The 25197-nt window shown below is 28.2% G+C and overlaps 1 protein-coding gene and 1 long non-coding RNA gene across 4 annotated transcripts; one reads left to right on the top strand and one right to left on the bottom strand.

Annotated features, from left to right (window-relative positions):
• Window positions 1–389: 389 nt before the first annotated feature.
• LOC130666543 (myotubularin-related protein 14) lies at window positions 390–24499 on the bottom strand. Of its 3 annotated transcripts, none has more exons than XM_057467656.1 (8): window positions 24310–24499; window positions 23107–23253; window positions 13116–13401; window positions 11249–11805; window positions 10011–10330; window positions 9482–9944; window positions 1035–1376; window positions 390–760 (listed from the first exon to the last, which is right to left on the bottom strand). In XM_057467656.1, exons 3-8 carry the CDS (start codon window positions 13200–13202, stop codon window positions 595–597), a joined length of 1935 nt encoding a protein of 644 aa, XP_057323639.1. In that variant the 5' UTR covers window positions 13203–13401; window positions 23107–23253; window positions 24310–24499; the 3' UTR covers window positions 390–594. The 3 variants fall into 3 exon arrangements, with proteins under 3 accessions (XP_057323639.1, XP_057323640.1, XP_057323641.1); XM_057467657.1 differs by lacking the exon at window positions 24310–24499 and adding an exon at window positions 23987–24136; XM_057467658.1 differs by lacking the exon at window positions 24310–24499 and adding an exon at window positions 23876–23945.
• Window positions 4317–6286, top strand: LOC130666544 (uncharacterized). The gene is made up of 3 exons (XR_008989695.1): window positions 4317–4652; window positions 5550–5656; window positions 5736–6286. It is a non-coding gene; the product is annotated as an uncharacterized LOC130666544 (long non-coding RNA).
• Window positions 24500–25197: the final 698 nt, after the last annotated feature.

Raw genomic sequence — 25197 nt, 5'->3', positions numbered from 1 at the left:
TGAGTGATGCTAAAATGGTGCGAAAGAAGGGGAACTTTTCGTCCACGATCTGGCTGCACTGATGTAGACTCGAAAATATTGACGAATTACGAAAAAAAAAATTTTTTTCTAGTTTTTTATTGATTTCTCAGAAACGTCTTAAACGATCGACTTCAAAATCTAAACAGCTCTAGAATTTAATAAAACGCGTCGATTACCGCCTTAGCGAAAATGTACTCGCAACAATTTTTTCGAGCTGAAGGAGCTCGAAAACAGCGAGAAATTTTGGGGCTTTGTGTTACAAATACTTTGTGTTACAAATAAACGATTTTATACACATTATCTTTGATTTTAATGAAATCAGATTTTTGTTTTTCTAAACAGAACAATAATTATAATTTTACACAAAAATTTATATGAAAAATATTAAGTTTATTTTATTGTACACGTATACATAATATTTATAAAATTGCATTTTATTCCCATGGAAAATTTATTTTCATTTATCTCTCACAGAGTAATTGTGAAAAATTTAATGTAAATCAGTTCAATCAATTTAAGTTAGTATAACTTTAATTATATCGTTATATATCGTTTGTTAACTATGATTTAAGGTCACAATGTTGTACGTTGCACTGATATTCCTACTTTTTCAGCAAAATTCCCCAATAATTGACCGAAGCCACTCGATTCTGAATTATCTTTCATTCTAAATCCAACTGTATGACTATAAACGTTGTAGAACAATGTGCGTACACTGTGTAGTCTATCTTTACGTGATCTAAAATAATCATTTCAAAATATAACAGTAATTAAATGTTATTTTTTCTAACGCATCCGATCCACCGTAAAAATGTAAGCAAATTCACCGGAAATAGACAACCCGCCGTAAATCGCCGAAAATCGTGGTAAGTTATGACTAATTTACCGTAAATTAGGGCGAACTTGCAGTAATTACTGTAATTTTTATGTAAAATATAATGAATTCACTGTAAATTTACGGTAAATCGGATGCACTAGGATTTTGTCAGAGAAAAAAAATAATGAAACGTTACTGTGCTGATGACGTAGCTAGATCATCTTCAATAACTGTTACACTCGATTCCTGAGAGTTTTGACCAGAACAAGTAATGCAATGCGATTTACAAGCTAATGCAGAAGTAGATAACAATTCCGGTAGTGCACAATTTGAAGTTGTTGACCCACGTAAACTACCAGTTCCTGAAATCATTTGCCACGAACCAGCGGAAGACGAAGATTCGTTACGTTGTCGAAAGCGGCCAGGAATAGGAACAGCTACGGGAGATGTTCGGCTATTTGATAGCAAAGGCGAACATGAACCGTGACCAACACTTTCTTTATTTTGGGAATTGTAAAATGTCCATGGCACCACATTCCTACCCAACATTTAAATCATAGGTTAATTCAGTTATAAAATATAATATACATACAAACAAATGTAATACAAGTTTATTTAAATAGTACCCGAGGAAAAATCTTTTAAAACAATTTTATAAAGTTTCGTAAAGTTCAAGGTAATTGTAAAAACTTCTGGAATGTTTAACATAGTATTAGAAAATTTTAAGATATAAAATTTATACAAGTTTATAAAACTTGATCTCTCAAATTATATGCAAATTCAATTTATTTCATAAAATTTTGTAAAATTCTATAAATTTTGATAGTAACTCATAAATTTCAATCCAGTGTTACGTCCCAGCCTGTATGGCAGATGACGTAGGCTTTTACTTCCTTAATTACCGACCTGAAACCTAACTAATTATATCGAATATCGATAATCTAGTAATTCTAATAATATTTAATTAATCATATAAAATAATATAATATAATAATAGAATAATATTATTTAAGACATTTGAACGTTAAGGATATGAGTAATAGTTGATAAACTTATTTTTCTATATTTTATCAAATATAAATAAGCGCTGACACCTCGAGTTAATCCTCGAGACGTGCAGCTGCACAAATATCTATTTTGTTTAAGATAGCTTTTGGTAATAGATAAGTAACTCATTTGTTAGTAACAAAAGTGGAGAGATCGTGAGAACTAAGTATTTCCAATAAATATTAGAATGGATCATTCGAGAACATGCGTTATCTCGAATGACCCCTCCATATGACTCGATGCGCGGGTCTGATGCCCAAACGTATTGATAAGAGTTACTCTAGTTTTTCTCGATCAAGAGAAGCCAGTCTGAATTATAGAATCATAGAGAGCAGTCAGGCTCAATATTAAAACCTCAACTTCGTTCTCACATTCTCAAAGCTATTATTAAGAATAACTTAACAATATTATAATACCAGAATTGTACATTTCACAAATTCTCCAACTATCACTTTATTCATTGAATAAAACAGATCCAGATAATATATTTAATAACATATAAATATAACCAGTTTATTTCAACCACCAAATGGTGCACTGTTAAAAATTTTTGTAAAATTACAATAAAATTAGAAAACAAGTGATGAGTAAAATTACAAATCAGTGTCTAGCAATGCAAAATAAAATACAATTCATGTAATTTTCCAACACTTGTCAGGAAATCTACTAAGATGTATTGTAATTTTACAATGTTCATGTATAAACCTAAAACGCATTGTAAAATTACAAGACCGTTTGTCAATTTTCAAGAAATAGCTTTTTAATTTTACAAACATTGTTTGTAATTTGATTCGACATAATGGTATGTAAAATCACAAAAAAATATTGTAATTTATATTACAATAACCTCATAAAAAAATTAAAAAGCTTTTTTTTATTTTTACAATTTTCATTGTCAAATTACACAATGCATTGTAATGTTACCAGACAATTTTAATTATATTACACGGAATGTAAGTCTACTACACCGTTTTCTAATTTTAAAAACAATACTTTTCAGTTTTACAAACATGGTCTCGAATTTGATTCACTATAGTTTTATGTTAAATCACAAGAAAGTATTATAATTTATGAAACAACGATTTTTAAAACCTTTTTTAAATAAATATGTATATGTATTACATCCTTTTTCATCATCTATTTTGCGGAACTCGATTTGTCTCACTCTTTTTTGAGTTAGCTTCCGCCGCCAAGTGGTACATATATAGTCCAGTCCACAGAAGGAATACTTAAGTTTTGCTGGCGTGTCTTCGGTCCCGCGGACCGATTTAAAATTTTGTTTTAAATACTCGGAAAAACGTAAATAAAAAAGTTGACTTAAAAAATTTGGCCGCTCTCCATTGTTTTAAAAATTAGTCATTTTATGGAATACTTTGAATTAAAATATCTTAAAAACTATTGACAATTTATCAAGACACGTAGCATTTAATTTTTAAAGAATAGAACAGCGAATAAAATGAGCCAAAGTTCATGTCTCTATGTCAAATATTTACCAAGATATTAATTTATTAATTAAAAATTAATCGCTGGCACACGAACGCTTATTAACAAATGACCTATTTCAGTCAATTATTAACATTTTTTAAAATTTATTTTTTTTTTTATTAAAGATATTTAATCTTTTTACATGTAAAAAAAAAATCAGCGTATTAAAAAAAAATTTTTTACAATTTTTATTCAAATAAATAAAATTTTCAATTTTATAGCTTAAAAAAAAGTTAATTTCGAAAAAATGAATTTTTTTCAACTTATATGTATGTTTTAATGATAATCGAGAAGAAAGTAATAAAATTAAATGTTAAAAAACTTTATTTCATCTGAAATTACATTATTAAAAAATTTCCCGAAATAATTATTCATAAAAGTTTTAACTATTACGATAACAAAGTTATTCTTTAATGCTCATTTGTTTATAACATCAATTTTTAATGTTTGCAGGAACTATCAATATCATTAGAACTATTTTTTTTTATTTTTTTTTTTTTGAAAAATATTAATATTAAAAAAAAATTTTTCTGATGAAAATTCATAATAATTCAAACTATTAAAAAAAAAATTATTTATTATTTCTTAATCTAATTTTTAATAAAAGTATTATTTATAAAAATTAAAAATCTAAAAGTCAATTAGATAATATTTTTACTTAGTTGTAATGAATACAAAAAATCCACTTTTTTAAAGAAAAGTTTATTTTTATTTATCACTAAAATTCTTTATTAATATTTGTTTATAGATAAAATGGCTAAAAATTTTTAATATAATCGATGTGCACACACATAAGTATATATACATGTATACGCATTTATATGTATATACATATATATGTATTTTATGTTGGCTCAGTATTCTTAGTCTCACACTAAGCATACCATTGGTATACCTATATATATATCAGGCATGGGATACATATTTTCCGTGTCACAAGCTTGAACTTGTCTTTGTTTTGGGTGTCGGTGGAGTTACTCAGTAGCCCGCCACATTTACCCTTTGTGTTGTTATTTACCGAGTATCCGTTCTACATTAAACATCTAGCTACTGAACCACTGAATGTGGTCGTCATTTATCGTATAACGTATTATTATTAAAAAATAATTAATCAAAAATTTATTAAGTTGAAATAATTATTAATGCGTATGTTAATTAAAAATACAAACTGTAAATAGGAAGTGTAGTGTCTGTATGTACTTGTATATACACAATATAACTTAAAAAAATAAAAAGTGACCAACGGTGAAAAATCAGGAGAGGAGGTATACTTAATGATAAGGTAATAATTACTACTATTATTTTCTTTCTTTTGCTATGTATCATTTTAAAAATAATTTTTTTTTAAATTTATTGTAATTTCTTGAAAATAAGCCTGTATGTTAAATTGAAATTTTAAACAATTGAAAGTTTGTAGTAAAATGAATGAAACTAAAATTAGTTGATAGCTATCAATTTTCAGAATTTTTTTTATTTAATAAATTGTCATGAAAAAATCATTCTTTTTTTTAATTGCATTCATAGTTGTTATAATTTTTTATGACATTAAAGCTTGCAGTCACTTGATTATTTTTTAGTTTTTTTCAACAAATAAATCTTTACTAGAAAATTATTTTTAAAAAATTGCATCTTTAATTTTTTAAAATTTCTACACATCAATTTTTTTTTATAATTTTTTTTTGCCATAATTGACTTGACAAAAAATTTTTTCAAATTATCAAATATCTTCTAAATTAATTTTCATTAATTTTTTTGATGTAGAATTGAATGACATTCTTATTATCACAATTTATTTCTAGAATTTTTTTCAAAATTTTTATCATAATTTTGTATTAAAATATTATTTTTGATGTTAAAAATTAAAAAGGCAGTTGAAAATTCGTAACTTTTAAGTTATCAAGATAAATAAGATTTCTTATTTGTAAATTAAAGCTGAAACTTTTTTTTTTATAATTTTTATGAAAAAGTAATTTTTTATGAAATTGATATTGTTAAAATAAAAAATAAAATAAAAAAAATTCTGAAGTGAAAATTAAAAAAAAATCAATTTAAGTATAAAATTCTATAGAATTTCATAAATTCATAATTCTTAACAAAATTAAAATAAACTATTTTTTTTTAATTAAAGCTGAGAATTTTTCAAAATGTTTATAAAAATTAATTTGTATTTTTTTTTCAGGCATTATAAAGTTTTATAATACGTTATAAAACCAAATCATAATAATACATAAAGTATTATACAATTTTTTTATATGAGCTCACCCGCTAGAAAATTTTTATAATCAGGTAAAAGTTAAAAATTTTTTTTTTTATTTCATCAAAAAATAATTTTCTAATAAAATAATTTTCTTTTTTTTTATTCAAGAATTTCGGAAAATATTTGAGAACCAGAGTACCAGGACCACTAATTTAATCTTAATTGAACTAAATGCAGATTTAAAATACTTCAAAGTATTTGAACAATTTTGTGGGTGTCTTGGCATTTTTATGAAGCATCTTTTTGACCATAAATGTTATATTCTATAAAAGTTTATATATCTATAAATAATAAATACCTCCATAACCATAGAACAAACCATCGAACTTTTTATTTCTTTGAATTTTGACCATTACTAATTTGTCTATATTTTTTACAGTTATTCAATTGTACTAGCTTGAAATTTTTGGACGCCAATTTTAACTAATTAATAAATTATCAACATAAAAAAAATTCTACTTTTTCTTCCATTAGAGAAATTAAATTAGATATACAGCATTCAGTATGCACTCGTTGATTTATCGTGTACAATACGCAATAAAAAATATAATAGCTTGAACATTTGTTAAATTTTTAAAATGTTTTCTGTATACTATTAGAAATTGAGATGATGATTTTACAAAAAAAATGTATTGGAAGTTAATAGACAGAATATTTAGCCAAACTCAAATCAGGTATAGTAATTAAATGAAACTTTTTTCTTTGTATTTATTTTAAATAATAATTACACAAAACGGTTTTACAAAATAAGAATACTTTACTAGCAAGATACCCTTCAAAAAATGTACGTTTCGTGAAATTCAAGAAAAATATAATTTTACAAACTAAACCGATCTGAAAATATTTGTAAAATCACAAAACCGTTTTACAAAATCACTAAACTAATTGAACCTAATAAGTTTTGTAAAATTGCAATACTAGATTAAAAAATTACTTGACAAAAAAAATATTATTTGTTTCGTAAAATTCAAGCAAAATATTGTAATTTTACAAACTAAACCGATCTGAAAATATTTGTAAAATTCAAGCAAAATATTGTAATTTTACAAACTAAACCGATCTGAAAATATTTGTAAAATTCAAGCAAAATATTGTAATTTTACAAACTAAACCGATCTGAAAATATTTGTAAAATTACAAATCCGTTTTGTGAAATTAATAACCTCGTAGAGCCATATATGTTTTGTAATATTACTATAATTACTTTGAATATTACAAAACAGATAGAAAAATAAAAGTTTTGTAAAATTACTATACCGAATTGTAATTTTAAATAAATGTTTTGCCTATTAGCTTCCAATACATTTCTTGTAAAATTACAATGGAAATTTTTAACAGTGTGGCTGTTCAACCCATAATTAATTATTATTTATAATTATATGTAAGTTTTCATCACGTCCAATTTAAATCGACCGCTCAACTACGCCAGCGCCAAAACATCAACCAGGACGTAACACCAGTATTGAAGAAGATGATTTTATTAAAATTTTTGTAGTTTTTTTAAATTTCATGGAATTTTATAAAATTTGATTTAGTTTTGCAAAATTTTAAGGAGCTTTGTAAAATTTGATAATATTAAAAATCAGTGCTAATGATAATATTTTGTTGACATTTTATACAAGTTTATTCAACTCATGCGCACGTTTTATCATGCCTAAAATCCGAACCCTAAATGGCCGATTACCGACTGGTAACAAATTATTTGTCAAAACGTAATGAAAATGCCTACAATCTCGACCATTGTGACGTAATAAAAACAAATGTAACTATATTCTCTCAACTATAACTCTTCCTCTTTATAGTCTCTTTCAATTATCATACAATGTCATCTAACTTGTTCTTTAGTTTAAATAATATTTTTATTAAAAAATTGAAAAAACCCAGTTTGTAATATTTTTCTCGGATATTTCAAATATTATTGCTCTGACCTAAGTCAAAACTCATAAAAATCTTGATTTTGATCACTGACATTGATTTCTGCCTCAATACATTTATTTCATTGAACATAATCGGGAATAAAAATTTGAAAACCGCTTCTTCATTCATGATTTTCGATTCTCAACTTTTCAGACTCTAGCATAAAATGGAACTTCCTAAAGCCTGAAAAGCTCATAAAAAAATAACTGCTCGAAGAGGTCGAAAACAGCGGGATGTTTTGGGGCTGGGCCGCAGGGCCAACCGACGCCCAGACTTTTTTTTTAAAAGTAATTACTGTCCATAAAATTTTCCCGAGCTCCCTTTTACTGTGATTTGGCTTGAATAATTAGGGTGTGACTTGCTCGGGAAAGTAGAAAATCTATCAGGGGATGAACAAGCAAATAATAGCTTGTTGGGAACCCGAAAGTTAAAAAGTGGAGAAAGCCCTTTAGAGAGGGTATGGGGAAAAGTTGCAAATCCTAGGCAACCATGTTAACCAGCGCTGGGAGTCTGGTACCACGGGGGGCCTTTCCAAGCCCATTGTGACCAGAGTCTCTTTATTTCCTGAGATGGGAACAGTGTTTGGCCCGAGAAAGTTAGGACTCGTGGTGGCTGTGGTTAGATACCACGCGAAATAAGGATTTTTGATTATACCTCCGGTCCACCTTAGTCGTCACTTGATTATATTTTTCGACTAAGAGTGTCGTCTAGGTGGAAGATGTGGATGTCCGCAGCGCGTGTATACTCAAAAGGGTGAGGAAACAACCTCCCGTCAAACAGAGGTGGACTCTTCCGGTCCCGTTACGTTAATTAATTAATTGTCCATAAAATTTTATGAAATTTTTTAAAAATATTTTTTTACGGATATTTAGAAAAATTTAAATAATATTGTAAGGTAAAAGCACCAATTATTGACACTGTAAGAGACAAGATTGTAATTCCATTTTTTTACACATATTAACGATTAATATTATTGAATTTTAATTTTAACATTGTCTTATTTAGTCTTTTAACTAAACAAATCCATAATTTTTTATAATAATAAATTACATTTACTAATTAATTTAAAGCCATAAAACAAGGTACCCGGATACACCAATTATTGACAGGTTAAAAACCTGACTGATCTAACTATTGACATGCTGTTGCTCCAATTATTGACACCCTTAATGCACATGCGTCACTGATCTGTTGTACTTTATATTTACTTTTTGAAAGTGAGGTTAATTTTTAATTTAATTAAATAAATATTTATTTAATAATGTTTTTCACTTACCTTTATTTTAAACAAGAAACTAATAAAAAAGTTTTTTAATTAAATAAAAATCAAGTAATCATTTTTTTAATAACAATTTAAAATTATACACATGACAGCGTTGGTTCTCGAATATTATGGTTTAAGTTTTTAATGGATTTATGTTTGAAAAAAAAGACGTTATGGCGCTGTCTACTGACCTGTCAATATGAGATACAACTTCAATATTATGTACTAATTATTGACATCCACTATTTTAAAATTAAAAAGCATATAATTTTACTGTAAATATATGATATTGTTAATTTTTTATATTTTATTTATTTATGAAAAAAAGGTTGATGTGAATAGATGGAAAAAATAATTAAAAATCATCGTTTCAAAAGACTGCTTTTCTAACCGCAATAGTTAAGAAAATTGACGCTCACAAGCTGTTTCGATAGACTCGAATGAATTTTATTTTTTTTATTAATGAATTTTTAATATTTTTCACTAACAATAATTTTTTTTCAATTTCTTAAATTATATAAATTGTTTAAAAATGTATACGATCATTATTAATATATTAGGTAATTAAATATGTTCTAAAATAGGATAGGGCATCAATAATTGGACCCCCGTCAATAATTGGTGCTTTTATTTTAGTAAATGAAAAAACAAGGAGAGAATTTGAATGACTTACCCATTACTATGACTGTCATCTTGAGTGTCCATGGAAGAGCAAGGAAATACTGTAGGTGGATTGTTTTCCTGACTATCTCTACTATTTTGGCTGAAAGAGCTACACCAACTATTTAAACTCATATTAGAGCTAACTGAACTTAATGTCACAACTGACTCAGTTTCAAACATTACGTTGTCGAGTTGAGGATCACTATCGTGACAGTGTACTGAATGTCGAGCCCTTGCATGCCTATGAGTAATACTAAATTCTTCATCTTGAATATGCTTTAAAAAAAAAAAACAAAAAAAAAATATTTCTTCGCCTTTACTGAGTCGGTCTTGCAAATCATGACCGAATAACAACCAGTCGTACGCGATTGTAAAGTATAAAATTTGGGAGGCGCTTAAAGACGTGTGAATTGCGCCATCTGCCCACAGACTTATCCTCAATAATGACACAAATAGAGGAGTTCGGTCCCATCCTGAAAACATTCACTAATAATTGATAATAATTATAAAATTTTCTAGTTTAATCTTTAAAAACTCACCAGATATACAATGAATTAACATTCCATTGCTACTATCACTGAGATAGTTCAATATGAGTTTGAAATAATTTTGCGTCAATTTAACTAAATCCCATACTTGATATTGATCCCAATTTATTTTCAATTGAGTAGATATTACATCTTCCGGAACACCAATTTGAGCATCAACATGCGTTTGAGACCAATCGAAAACTAAACCTTTTGCTTGATAATCATTTTCTCGAAATTCTTTGAAAAATTCGCATCCAGGATATGGCAGTGAAATTATGGTAAAATCAGCATATCTTTTTTCTTTATCTACTTTTTCTGATGAAGTTACACTGAAAAAAATCGACATTTTAGAACCATATCAAAATTGTGCATCAAATAAGCATTTAAAAATTTATCGAAAATTTATTTTTGATTCAGATATATATTGGTACATACATGTTGCCTTACTTGAACTTTCCCTAAGAATTCGTGTTTTTACTTAGTTAAAACATTAAGTATTATCTTTTACATACGTTACTATTTTGAAGGAAAGTATCATAAAATTAGAGGCGGGGGGCAAATGGGTATCCCCAAAATTTTATAAAAAAAGTTTGTATTTAAAAATGTTTTGTAAGTATCTCAAATGGTAAATATTTACCATTTTTGTAATTTTAAAATTTAATTAACTTTTAATAATTTTTTTGTTTATTACTTTAAAAAATATGTAATTGCTTCATTAAAATTTTAATGGTTAAATTTTATAGATAAGTTATAGATCAAATTGAACGGAATATAGTATAGGGCCGGATAGCTCAACTGGTAGAGCACTCGGCGCGTTACCGAATTGGTCTGGGTTCGATTCCCAGTTCGGACTATCTATATTTTTCTCAATTTATCTATAAATTGTCTTATTGAGAGGTTTGCATGTTTTAGGTTTCCACTATATAAAATGGTGGACCACTTTATATAGTGGAAACCTAAAACATGCAAACCTCTCAATAAGACAATTTATAGATAAATTGAGAAAAATATAGATAGTCCGAACTGGGAATCGAACCCAGACCAATTCGGTAACGCGCCGAGTGCTCTACCAGTTGAGCTATCCGGCCCTATAAAATAAAAAAAAAAATAATAGAATGGTTAAATTTTTTAGCTGTTTCCTGATTCATAACTAAAATATATACCCGAATCAAAATAAAAAAAAGTGGAGAAAATTTTTATATGCATATTTGGTTACATATTTTATTTTTAAAAAATTGAATACTGACTTCATTCCGAATTTGACTTTTTTCTTCTCAACCATAAAGTCGATTATATTACCAACATTAAGAGCTTTTAACAGTTTTATATCTTGATTCCTAACTTTATCAAATAATTGCCAATCACTTAGTGCAGAATCACTACATCCGGCCTCATCGATTCGTTGATGAAAAGCATTTGCAGATTCATTCCCAGCAAATAAATAATTTAATCCTGACCTTCCATAAATTTCAGGACCTCCAGATAATGTTGCTGATCTACAAATAAATCTACCCTTATAAAGTATCACGGGCAGTGGAAATCGTGAACGACATCTAGCAAATCTAGCATTTTTAATTAAATCCTTCAACTTATTTGTATCATATGTATTTTCATAAATAGTTTCCGTTGTACGTGGCAGTTGCGGCGGTGTATCACATTTGTAGGGATTTCTTCGCTTTTCATTTTCAAGAATAATTAAATGGCTTGGATAATGGGCACTAAGATCCCCAGCGACATTGTTGATTACTGAATGGGTGTAATCTAAATCAACTAGTAAAAGACATTGTTGCATAATTGTTTGGCCCTGCAAAAATTATTCATGTTAATGTTATTCAAGGTTTAACTCTGATTAAAAACTCCGATTGAACTCATTGAAACTCAATCAGATTTATATCAAATTAAAAAATTCAATCAGAAGTGCATGGGAGCGTTTCAACTACACTGATAGAAAAACTATCTTGATTCAAGAAAAATTTTTTCTTCAAAATGTGGTTCTTGTTTCAAAATTTTCAATTGTTTTAATTCAAGAAATAAGTCCTTGAACCAAAAAATTGAAATTCTCGGATAGAGAAAAAAAATTCTTTGTTTGAGAATTTGATTTTTCGATGAAGCCTTTTTTGTTTTGAAACAAAATTCTGACATATTTCGTTCAAGAATTTCTTGCTCTTGGATTAAGATAGGCAAAATCTAGGTTTCAGACATTACCGACTCGTTTCGAGAGTGGCGCGATTTTTAAATCAAGATATCAATTTACTCAGCTTGAAAAAAAACTTTTTTTTTTATTTTAAAAATAAAAAGTTTTAAAGTGATTTTTTAGGACTACATTCATTTACTTCAGATATGTTAAAGTAGAAATTTACTTAAAAAAAAATTTTTTTTTTCATTACTTTAAAAACATCTTCTATCAAGGAATTATTACTTGAACCAAAAATTTAAAGTTCTTAAAATAATAATACGACATTTTTAGTTGAAGACAAGTGGTCTTGATTGAAGAATTCGATAGTATCGATTGAAGATAATATAGTTTCGGGTCAAGACACGAGAGTTATCCATCGAAGATACAAAATCTATAGAGCCAAGAAAATCTAAATCAAGACAAGAATTTCTTGAAGCAAGACAACTGGTTTTCTTCAGAAATAAATTCTTGGCTCAAGAAAATATTTCTTGAGTCAATATAAATTTTCTATCAGTGTATCTGTTTGAATTCCAATTGTATTCAATTGGAAAAAGATATTTATTTTTTTCCGATTAACTCTCCGATTTTTTTCGATTAAAACCGATTACAACTGATTAGATTGACAGTCAATCGGAAATTTCCGATGAAACCAGATTAGAATTTTCCAATCAAATTCAATCAGAGTTTTTAATCAGAGAAACTAACTAATTGAATTCCAATTCGATAAAATCGGACAAAAATATTTATTATTTTCCAATTAAATCCGATTGAATTTTTTCAATCAGATTCAATAGAAAAATAATAATTTTCATCGATCATTTTTTCAAATAAACTTTCCGATCGAAAGTCAATCAGAAATTTCCGATTAAATCCGATTAGAAATTTTGAATTAGATTCAATCAGAGTTTTTAATCAGGGAAGTACTTTTTGATAATTACCGTGCAATCTGCATCTTTGGCTTTGTACGTATTTTTTGAAAAATAAACTAGCAAATCGTGCAAATCTTGAATAGAGATATCAGTCATGATTTTTATAAATTTTCTAATACAATTTCGATAATTATTACACAATAATACAATGAAGAGTAAAATCTTTACTGAATTTCAATGACTGTACTTGTAAAAAAATTATGTAAAAATTTTTTATTTTCTCATATTTTTCATTTTTATTTTCAACCTTTTTTCATGTAGGATACTGTTTATAATTCTGCACTTTCTATACATCCTATAGAAAAAAAACAGTAATAATTATTATGGAAAAAGTGAAAATAAACATACAAACATTGAACTCCCTAGCGGATGCGAATTACGGTAAATACAGTGATTTACCGTAATTTACCGTAATTTACGGTGCCTTGCAGAATTACCGTAAATTACGGTAATCTACGGTAAATTACGGTAATCTACGACAAATACGGTAAATTGCCGTAATTTACGGTAATTCTGCTAGGCGCCATAATCTACGGTAAATTTACCGTAATTTGCCGTAGATTACCGTAATTTACGGTAATTCTGCTAGGCACCGTAAATTACGGTAAATCACTGTATTTACCGTAATTTGGATCCGCTATATAAATTTAAATTATATATTTGTGTTTTGATAAATTTTTAGCAAAAATGTTTATTGAAAATTTTCGCAAAGGGCCCTGTACATTCCAATAGCAATTGAGTGTATTCATCTAGGTAAAAAAGTACCTTAACAGGGGTTCGCACTTTTATCTCTATTACACTCAAGTCCACGAACGGTACTATCTTTGTTGCACTTGTGCAGTAAATGGAAACTTTGGCCGAGTTTTTCTCTTAAAAAAACGAATATTATGAATCAATTAAAGCGCACTTCGCTAGATTAGACAGTAATGCATCAAAGTGCGGTCTGCGTTTTGTATTGAGAGATTTTGTTTCTGAAAAAAACCCAGCCGAAAATATCTGATAACCCCTATTAAGATGAGATTACAAGATCAAATTGTTTTATATCATTTCAAATTGTTTTGAATCATTTCAAATAATTTTTCTTAATCGGGGATAACATGGCAGTAACTCCAATGTTAATATAGGAACTATCCCTAAGGTAACATAGGTAACATTATATCTATGTTCCACATGGTAAAATAATATTAGTAATAATCCCTATGTTAACAAGAACAATTCCTATAAAACATAGTAATCCTATAATACATAATGATTATTTCCATGCATAACGAATCAAAAAAAGTACTTGATATGTATATTTGTTGGATTTAAATGATTTTCCTCCTTTCTCATAATCTCTCTTAATTTTTAGAATATTGTTAAGAATAATATTATTCTTCTATATTGCAATGTAAAAAATTGGGAGTAAATTCGGAATGGATTTCCAGTTCCGTCACTCGGAGTACCGGAGTGAAAAAATAAAATACTTTGCCCTGATTAAACAAAATGATTAAAAATGATTTCACACGTTAAATGTTCATAAGAAACAGGATTAGAAATGATTTGAAGGATTAAAAAGTATTTAAAATGATTAAAAAACAAATCATTTTAAATCATTTTTAATCATTTTGTTTAATCAGGGTGCGTACGGAATAAAACCTCAAGTTTTTTTTCCTGCCGAGTGATCGCAGAGTGAATGTAAATTTTAATCCCAAAAACTTCCGAGTAAAAGATTTTACACTATAATTAATTTTTTTTTACCTAAAAAAAGTTCTGTATGCCAAATATTTCTTTTCATAATAAAAGAAATTCAAATTTTGAAAAAAATTTTTTTGTCAGTTTAAAAAAAAGCTCGAATTTTGAAAAAAAAAATTTTTGTTGGTATAAAAAAAATTCATGTCTTCTTACATTCGAAAATTATTAGTTTTTTTTAAGCGGAAAATTAATTATTACGCATTTATTATGACTGCTAAGTACCCTATTTAGAAAATCTCATAGAATCCAATAGGTTCTCATAAATTCCTAGAGAAATTTTATAAGAATAAGTGAGTTTTATGAGAAGTGCTATAGTTAAGTATAGGGTCTTATACATACAGCTATAAGAGTCTATCGGATTTTTTAAACAGGGTCCCTGATAGCCAAGCTGGCGGCAAAAGTTAGCACTTCGATAAGTTGACGGCAACTTTCCGAGAAACGTGTCAACAACTTTCAGCTTGAGTAACTGTTAACCACAAGTTCTCTACAAGTTGCTCAGAAACTTTGCGACAGGTTACGGCAGCAGATTGTCGCCAAGTTTTTGAGCAGCTTGTGGTCAACAGTCACTCAAGCTGAAAGTTGTCGAGAACTTATCGTCAAGTTGGTCGCAACTCATGTACACCAACTTTCTGATCAGAAACTCTGGCTATCAGGGGTAGTGACTCAAATCTAAAATCTGTTTCATGATTCTAAAATAAAATTATCACTGATAAATTGTTAATAATATAATTATTAGTCCTATATCAACATAGCATTTATTTTTATAATAACAAAGGAATTTGACCTATATTTATGTACGGATAATTCCTATGTATCATTGGAAATTTTCCGATGTTAAGATAGAAATTATACTTATGTTGAACATGGGTATAATTGTTACAGTCAGAACAAGTGATTCATACCGTCCATGGTTACAAGCGTACCAACAGAAAACTCTATGCAAGAAATTTCTATCCTTGGATATCTCTCTGTAGTAAATTTCTGAGTCGGCATAATTATAATTAAGAACAATTATATTACAAGATATTTCGATGTCAAAATTATTCGATGCAGAATATTTCTATGCAGGACATATCTATGTAAGATCAGGAGACACGGTAGTGTCTCGCGCCAAGTACACGTTTAAACACACATGTATATGTGTGAAGTGTCATGGCGCGAGCCTGCCGTGTCTCTATACCGTAGACCGAACGGTATTTAGCTCCAATTTTTAAAAACTTTTTTAAAAAACAATATTTTTAGAAAATTCCTTTTTCAGTCGAAAGATGATTGATTGTTCGTCATAAAATTATGAAACTTTACCCATTTTAGTAATGAGAACTAATTTAAATAATGAAATTAGGCCAGCATATACTATAGCACCCCCATTTTTAATAATTTTACAATTTTTTTCATGCGAAAAGGGCACTGCCAGAGAATAAAAACTTATAAGAAATGCCATGATTCAGTAAATGATATATGTTTTTCTATAGCAATAATTAATTTTTTCGCCACCAGTGGAGCTCCAGTCTATATTTTTTACTATAGTTTGATATGAAATTTACCCGGATAGTCACCTCCACTGCAAATTAACTCCTCTAATAGCCACTTTAGCTTGAAATTGACTGTAACTTGACATCATTGAAATTACCTGCCCGAATTTGCCAATAATTTAACAGTAAAAGTTGAAAAGAAAAATTTGCGGTTAATTTTTGCTCGATTTAGAGGTAATTTTTTATAGAAAATAATTGTTGGTAACGTTCGTTCTTTGCATTTCAGATGATAAGCAAATTATACATAAAATGTCTATACAACTTGCTGTACAATATGACGTAAATTTACTACCCGAATTAGAATGCAAATTCACTTCCAAAGCTGACTAGAAAAAATTTTTCGTCAATTTTGAGGCAAAGTTTTACATCAATTTATTGTTAATTTGACTCAAAAATTGTTAAGATTTTTTTTTCCCTCAAATTGTAGACATATTCATGTATAAATTTGCTTTCCTTCTGAAATGATAAGAACGAACATTAGCGACTTTTTTTTTTCTAGTAAAAAATTACCTCTAAATTTAGCAAAAATTAACCGCAAATTTTTCTTTCCAACTTTTTACTGTTAAATTGTCGATGAATTCAGGCAGCAAATTTCAGGCAATTTCAAGCTAAAGTGGCTCGGTGAAAATGTGCCACGGCTTGTCTAGGGAAACGTACATATTTCCCCTAGACAAGCCGTGGCACATTTTTGCCGAACTGCTAAAGTGGCTATTAGGGTTAAGCTTATTGAAAGTTTAACTTGAAATTAACGGTAAGTTTACATCAAGTTTGCATCAACCCTACCCTGATAGCCACACATTACTCAGTAAGGTCTACAGAGCAACACTTTCGGCTAACTCAACGAGAAAGTTTCTGGCAAACCTTAGCTGGATATAATACTTTCCATTGAGTTGGCTTCAAAATACGGCAGTGGCTTCGATGTAATTTGACAGAAAAACTTGTCGTCAACTTGAAATGAAACTTTCAATTAACTTAGCGTCAATGTCTGACAGTAATACTTGTAGTCAAAGTGAATTCAACTTAACAGACTATTTACTGTCAATTTGAAGATAACCTACTTGCCCTCCAACACTTTCCTTTAAGTTACCTATAGAATACGGCAATAGCTTGTAGTTAACTTACGGTTAGGGTGGCTATCAGGGTAATAGCACAATTTGCCTTAGCAAAAGTTTACTTACAAAAGTTTCCTTAAATTTTTCTCCAAATCCTAATCGCTACTTTAGCTTGAAATTGACTGTAACTTGACATCATTAAAATTACCTGCCCGAATTTGCCAATAATTTAACAGTAAAAGTTGAAAAGAAAAATTTGCGGTTAATTTTTGCTCGATTTAGAGGTAATTTTTTATAGAAAATAATTGTTGGTAACGTTCGTTCTTTGCATTTCAGATGATAAGCAAATTATACATAAAATGTCTATACAACTTGCAGTACAATTTGACGTAAATTTACTACCCGAATTAGAATGCAAATTCACTTCAAAAGCTGACTAAACAAAATTTTTCAGGCAGTTTTACATCAATTTATTGTTAATTTGACTTATAAAGTATTTTTTCACCCCCAAATTGTAGACATTTTTATGTATAAATTTGCTTACCTTCTGAAATAGTAAGAATGAACATTACCGACTTTTTTTTTCTAGTAAAAATTTACCTCTAAATTGAGCAAAAATTAACCGCAAATTTGTTTTTCCAACTTTTGCTGTCAAATTGTCTGCAAATTTGGGCAGCAAATTTCAGGCAATTTCAATGTCGAGGTACTTCAATTTCAAGCTAAAGTGGCTATTAGGGTGTGCTATTAGGGTCAGTAAGATTTAGTATAGAAATATACCCTATAAAAAGTGTGCTATTGCACAGTTTGCTTTAGCAACAGTTTACTTTACAAAAGTTTCCTTGAATTTTTCGTCAAATTTTCGTCAACTTTAGACTTTTCCATTTTTTACGTCAATTTGTGAGCAACTTGCTATTGAATTTGATGTAAATTTACTACCCGAACTAAAATGCAAATTCACTTCAAAAGTTAACTAGAAAAAAGTTGTCAATTTTCAGGCAAATTTTGTCAATTTATTGTTAATTTGACTGGAAAAATTGATAAGTATTTTTTTACCATGAAATTGTAGACAATTTCATGAATAAATTCGCTCACCTTCTCAAATGGTAAGAATGAACATTAACGACTTTTTTTTTCGTAAAAAGTTATCCCTGATAGCCAGAGTTTCTAATCAGAAAGTTGGTGTACCTGAGTTGCAACCAACTTGACGACAAGTTGTTGACAACTTTCAGCTCGTGTAACTGTTGACTACATGTTGGCTACAAGTTACTCAAAAACTTGGCGACAATCTACTGCCGCAACCTGTCACCAAGTTTCTGAGCAACTTGTAGACAAGTTGTCGGCAACAGTTACACAAGCTGAGAGTTGTCGACAAGTTCCTCGGAAAGTTGCCGACAACTTATGGAAATGCTAACTTTTGCGGCCAATCTGGCGACAGGTTGCGGCAGTAGGTCGTCGACAAGTTGCGGCCAACTTGGCTATCAGGGTACCTTTAAATTGAAGAAAAATTAACCGCAAATTTATATTTTCAACTTTTGCTGTCAAATTGTCGACAAATTTGGGCAGCGAATTTCAGGAAATTTGACAATTAAAATTACTAAAGTTTGCTGTCCGAATTTGCCGACAATTTGACAGCAAAACTAGAACAAAAGTTTTCTTGAATTTTTCGTCAAATATCTGTCAATTTCAGGCATTTTCGTTACTGACGACAGCTTGTATACAAGCTATTTATGTTTTTCAAGTTAACTAATTGATTGACAGATGGAGGCACTTGAGGCCACTGAGGACGTAACCACTTCCTTGAATTTTTTGTGAAATATCCGTCAACTTGAGGCTTTTCCATTTTTGACAACAATTACCCTGATAGCCACACCTTACTCAGTAAGTTCTGCAGTGAAACATTTTCGGCTACCTTAACGAAAAAGTTTCTGGCAAGCTTGGCTGGATAATGCTTTCTTTTTTAAGTTGGCTTCAGAATACGGCAGTAGCTTGAAATTAACTTGCGGTTCAGGTGGCTTTCAGGGTTAAAATGAAACTTTTAATCAACTTAACGTCATTGCCTGACAGTAACCCTAATAGCCACTTTAGCTTGAAATTGACTGTAATTTGACATTGAAATTGCCTGAAATTTTTTGTCCGAATTTGCCGACGATTTGACAGCAAAAGTTGGAAAGAAAAATTTGCGGTTAATTTTTCCTCAATTTAGAGGTAAATTTTGACTACACAAAAAAGTCGGTAATGTTCATTCATACCACTTCAGACGGTAAGCAAATTTATACATAAAATTGTCTACAATTTTACGGTAAAAAATTACTTTACAATTTTTTAAGTCAAATTAACAATAAATTGATGCAAAAATTTGCCTGAAAATTGACGAAAAATTTTTTTCTAGTCACCTTTTGAAGTGAATTTGCATTCTAATTCGGGTAGTAAATTTACCTCAAATTGTATAGCAAGTTGTGTATAAATTGTCGTCAAAAACGGAAAAGTCCGAAAGTGACGGAAATTTGACGAAAAATTCAACGAAACTTTTGTACAGTAAGCTTTTGCTCAAGCAAACTGTGCTATTAGGGAAAAAGTCCGACGTTGACGTATATATTTGACGTTAACTTTAAAGGGAACTGTCGTTAAACAACTGCAGCTCCTTGTTTTATAAAAATTGATTAATCAGATTATGATATTTAGCAGTACAAAATTACTATAGTTGTTAACAAACAATTTTATTGTTTCTACAAAATAATACTATAAACAATATAGGCTCACGTGTCTTAAATTATAACTCGATTTCTAATAGTGTAGATTAAAATCATTCTCAATCAATACGACAAAAAAAAGACAAATCCTACCAAAAACAGATTCTCTGTATAAAATCGCGCCAAGTACACGTTTAAAATTTTTTACAATTAAGACAAGATTCTTTTTACAAAAAAATGAATCAAATCGAAAAAATACCAAGTACCTAATATAATTCGAAATCATGGAAAACATTTTCATAGAATTGAACAAAAAATTGAAAAAAAAAAATTTCAATGTACTTGGTGTGCCTATAAACTGGAAAAAAAGAATATCATTCAATTTTATTGGAAAATAATTTATATGCGAAATCAATTCTAAAAATTTTGCTTGAATAAATTCAGTAACGCACACCAAGTACATTGAAATTTTTTTTTTTCAATTTTTTGTTCAATTCTATGAAAATGTTTTCCATGATTTCGAATTATATTAGGTACTTGGTATTTTTTCGATTTGATTCATTTTTTTGTAAAAAGAATCTTGTCTTAATTGTAAAAAATTTTAAACGTGTACTTGGCGCGATTTTATACAGAGAATCTGTTTTTGGTAGGATATCTGTGTTCAGGAGATCTCTATGCAAGACATCTCTATGCAGGACATTTGTATGTAGGACAAATATATGTAAAACTATGGCTTCAAGAGTAAATATACAAAAATACAATTATTCATTAACGCTGGAAAAGAATTTTCTAAACTCACATACTTCAAAAATTTTAGTTTCAATCGTATAGTTATATTTTCATAAATTTAGTAAATAAACAATGTGTTTATAAATTATAATATATATTATAAGGTAATATTATGAGGTAATAAAACGAATTCTAGGGATGTGCGAATCGCGTTCGAATCGAATCGAATATAACTATTCAATTCGAAATTCGAATTCCCGAATTATTTGAATATTTAAGAATTATCCGAAAATTTTTTTACGAGTTGTAACTTTTTAAATTACTCGATTGACAACGAGACAATTTTGATCAACTTTCAAAATTTTTTTTAATTTTTTTCAAAAAAATACACGCTTCTTGACTTAAATTTTCATCATTAATATCATCGATTTCATAAATTTAAGCCTCAATAAAAAAAAAAAAATATTCCACTATTTATTATTTTTTTAAACTAAGATCTATGTGTTAAAGTTATTTTACTATGGAGAAATGTAATTAGACATTTATTTGTCTAGCATAGAAATCTGCCACATAGAAATGTCCTGCATAGAGATATCCTACATAGAGATATCCTGCATAGAAATATCCTGCATAGAGATATCTTGCATAAAGATGTCCTGCAACAGAAATGTTCTATATAGATTTATCTTGCATAGATATGTCTTACATAGAGATGTCCTGCAATAGAAATATTCTGCATAGAAAAGTTTTAACATGGATTTATCTTATAAGATAAATGTCCTTCATATAACTATGCTAGCAAGAAATCTACTGCAAGGAGTTATCGCATCATAGATTTATCAGTTGGTACGCTTGTAACCATGGACGGTATGAATCACTTGTTCTGACTGTATGTTCACATAGGAGAAATGCCAACAAAAACATATATACTTTTCCTACATTACATAGGTTTTTTTACTGTATCACGATGGAAAAATTCCTATGCGGAACATAATATAAATAATTACTATGTTCATCTGGAATTTTTACTGTTTTACAGGAATTGCTCCTATGTTAGCTTAGTAAATTTTCCTATGTTATCATTGGAAAAATACCTATGCACATAACAGAGAAACACGTATTTTTTTCTCTCCGTGTATGTAGAACATCTAATGAATTTTTTTTTGTATTATAATTATAGATATGTATTTGAATGCTTATGAAATTTTGGATAAATTTAGTAGATGGACTGTTTTTATTATTGTCAATGGCGATTTATTTGAATAAATAAATGATAATTTATTTAACAGAACTAACATGCTTATAATTTGATGTTACTAAGTGATTGCAAGTATATTGAACAATCAAATGCACCTAACCCATTTTTCCAGCTTTCTTTTAATTATAATTATTTTTTAATTTTATTTTTTACGAAAATTATACTAAATATCATAATTTAGCATAATCAATTACACGGAAAGAAAATTATGGGAAGTTTTCCTATGCATTATGGGAATGGTTCCCATAATGGTATAGGAATAGTACCTATACTACTATAGGAATGGTTCCCATATATTATGGGAACCATCCCCATAATGGTATGGGAATCATTCCCATACTATTATGGGAATCATTCCCATACTAGTATGGGAATGGTTCCTATATTGGTATAGAAACTATTCCTATAATATTATGGGAACTATTCCCATAATGTTATGGGAACGATCCCTATAATATCATAAAATTTTTTTTTGCACAATAGTGTAGAAATTTCCCAAAATTTGAATTTTCTTGAATGTTTTGTGCTGACAAAAAATTTCTGTTAAAAATTTTAATGTTTTTTTGCCAAATACGATTTTTTTTTTCAATGTTTGAATTTTTGTTTTTATGTTTAATAATATTTCTGTGTATTGTAGAAGTGATTACCACACTTCTTTAAATTAATTTTTTCATGATAATATGGGAACCATTCCCATAATATTATAGGAATGGTTCCTATAATAGTATGGGAACTATTCCCATAATATTATGGGAATGATTCCCATCATGGTATACGAACCATTCCAATTGCATTATGGGAATCATTCCTATAATATTATGGGAATAGTTCCCATACTGTCCTCATGCTACTATCATTATAGTAATTTTCCTATAAATTTTTTGTGTTTAAAATACTGTAAAATTCTCTGAGTCACTATAAGTTTGATTACTGCTTTACTATAAATGTCAAAAAAAAAGTATTTTGTGGAAATGTTACTGTAAAACTGTGACACTAAAAACTTACCCTTGTTGTTCAGAATAAACAGCACACTAAATATATTTGAATATACACATATTGATACTTTTATATGTACAAGCGTGGTCATAAAATACTTGAGTTTCACACTCAACTATTGTAACATTTGTAACTGTATCCAACGTGATGTAAATACTGCATTATAACAAAAAAAAAATAAATAGAAATTTATATAATAGATCTGCATCAACTTTTCTCAATAAAATATTAAATAAATTCAGTAAAGCTTTCGTGTAACATCAATAAAATTCCTATCACTATTTGCAAAGTCAAAAAATAAATACACAGAAAAAAAATGATCCTGAAATTAGCAGACATTTAAAAATTTTTGAATTTTCGTTTTGCAATAAATCAACTGCAAAAAAATAATATAAAAATATGCACATGTAGAAAATTAAAAAAACTACAGGTGCAATTTTTTCAAATATTTTTTTTTTATGTTTCATCGTCAAAAAAAAAATCCAAAAATTATTAGACGTCTGCTAACTTCAGTATCATGAAAAAAAAAGATTTTTGGCGCAAAAAATTTTTTGCATTATAAATTAAAAACAAAAAAATTCTTGCGCCAAGAAATTCTTTCTTTTCGTGTATACGCCGTCGAGCTGGAGATGTCATGAGAATATTTTTTGTTAAATATAAAAAATTGACATGAAACTGAAAGTAACAGACATTAAACAAATTTTTTTTTTAAATAAACAAATAAAATACTTGTAAAAAAAACTTTTTGTTTATACTCGAAAAATTATATTTTACTTACAAGTAACTTGTTTATGAAAATCAAATAATCGTCTGATGTCTGCTACTTTCAGTATCATAAAATTAACTACATATTAATAGTGTGGTTACATACATATAAATATATACATACATTGCATTGCATGTTCGTCAAAATACATATGCACATACATTACACAGCTAAAGGGCGATCAGATTATAATAGAAAAAAATCAAAACATATTTCATTACTAAACAAAAGAAAAAAAAAACGGCTAGTGATAAACTAAAAATTTATACTGATAATTGTTACATCGTAGTAATGAAAACTAAATGATTTTTGAAATTTTATTCATATTTGATCACGACAAAATAAATAAAATTTTCCACTAGTTTACTCGAACCATAAAAAAAGAGGCCAAGCTGATAGAAGTTGGAGAAAATTAATAATATTTAAATTTAATAAATAAAAATTACTTTAGATGAGCGCAATACAGATGTTCGGTAGAGTTTTAATTGGATAATAAATTGAAAAACCTCAAGTGATAATAATAGCTACAAAAGCGATGCAAAATTTAATATACACTCGAAAAATAACATATTTTGAAAATTCGTAAATTTCTTACACATGTTTAACCCATTTTCACAAACTATAATTAAGTATCAACAAGGCCAATTTTCATAGGGACGGTTCTAAACACCTCTACTCAAATGGTAAAAATACATCTTCATTTGCCGACATGTAAATTCAACGACAACTTTTATTCATTGGTATATACTTATAGCGACATCTATGTTGGTAAAAATATCAATTCACCTCATGCTTATTCAAAATGACCTGAATTCGCAATCATCTTTATTCCATTATTTTGTATGGACGAAATGTGAAATAAAATGAAATCTATAGAGGCAAACTTTAAAACTAAAAAATTGAATATATTTATTAAATCAAATATTATTGTAAATTGCATTAAGTCAATTTAAATAAATAAAATATGATTGATTCAACCGAAAAAATTTTTAAAATTAATTAATTACGATAAATATTATTTTAATAATATTGAATTATAAATAATTATAAGCAATGATTATAAATTTGGTGTTACAGCTATCATTATATTATGTATATTTATCGGTTCAATTTAAAAATTATAATAAAAAACAAATTTATAATCATTGCTTATAATTATTTATAATTCAATACTATTAAAATAATATTTATCGTAATTGATTAATTTTTTAAATTTTTTCGGTTGAATCAATCATATTTTATTTATTTAAATTGACTTAATGCAATTTACAATAATATTTGATTTAATAAATATATTTATTAAATCAGCACTAATTAATTAAAGGGTGATTATT

Source organism: Microplitis mediator, chromosome 4 (assembly GCF_029852145.1).
Source record: "Microplitis mediator isolate UGA2020A chromosome 4, iyMicMedi2.1, whole genome shotgun sequence".
In the NCBI taxonomy this organism is placed as follows: domain Eukaryota; kingdom Metazoa; phylum Arthropoda; class Insecta; order Hymenoptera; family Braconidae; genus Microplitis; species Microplitis mediator.
Note: the sequence above shows the minus strand (reverse complement) of the source record. Positions and strands in the feature narration are given on the sequence as shown.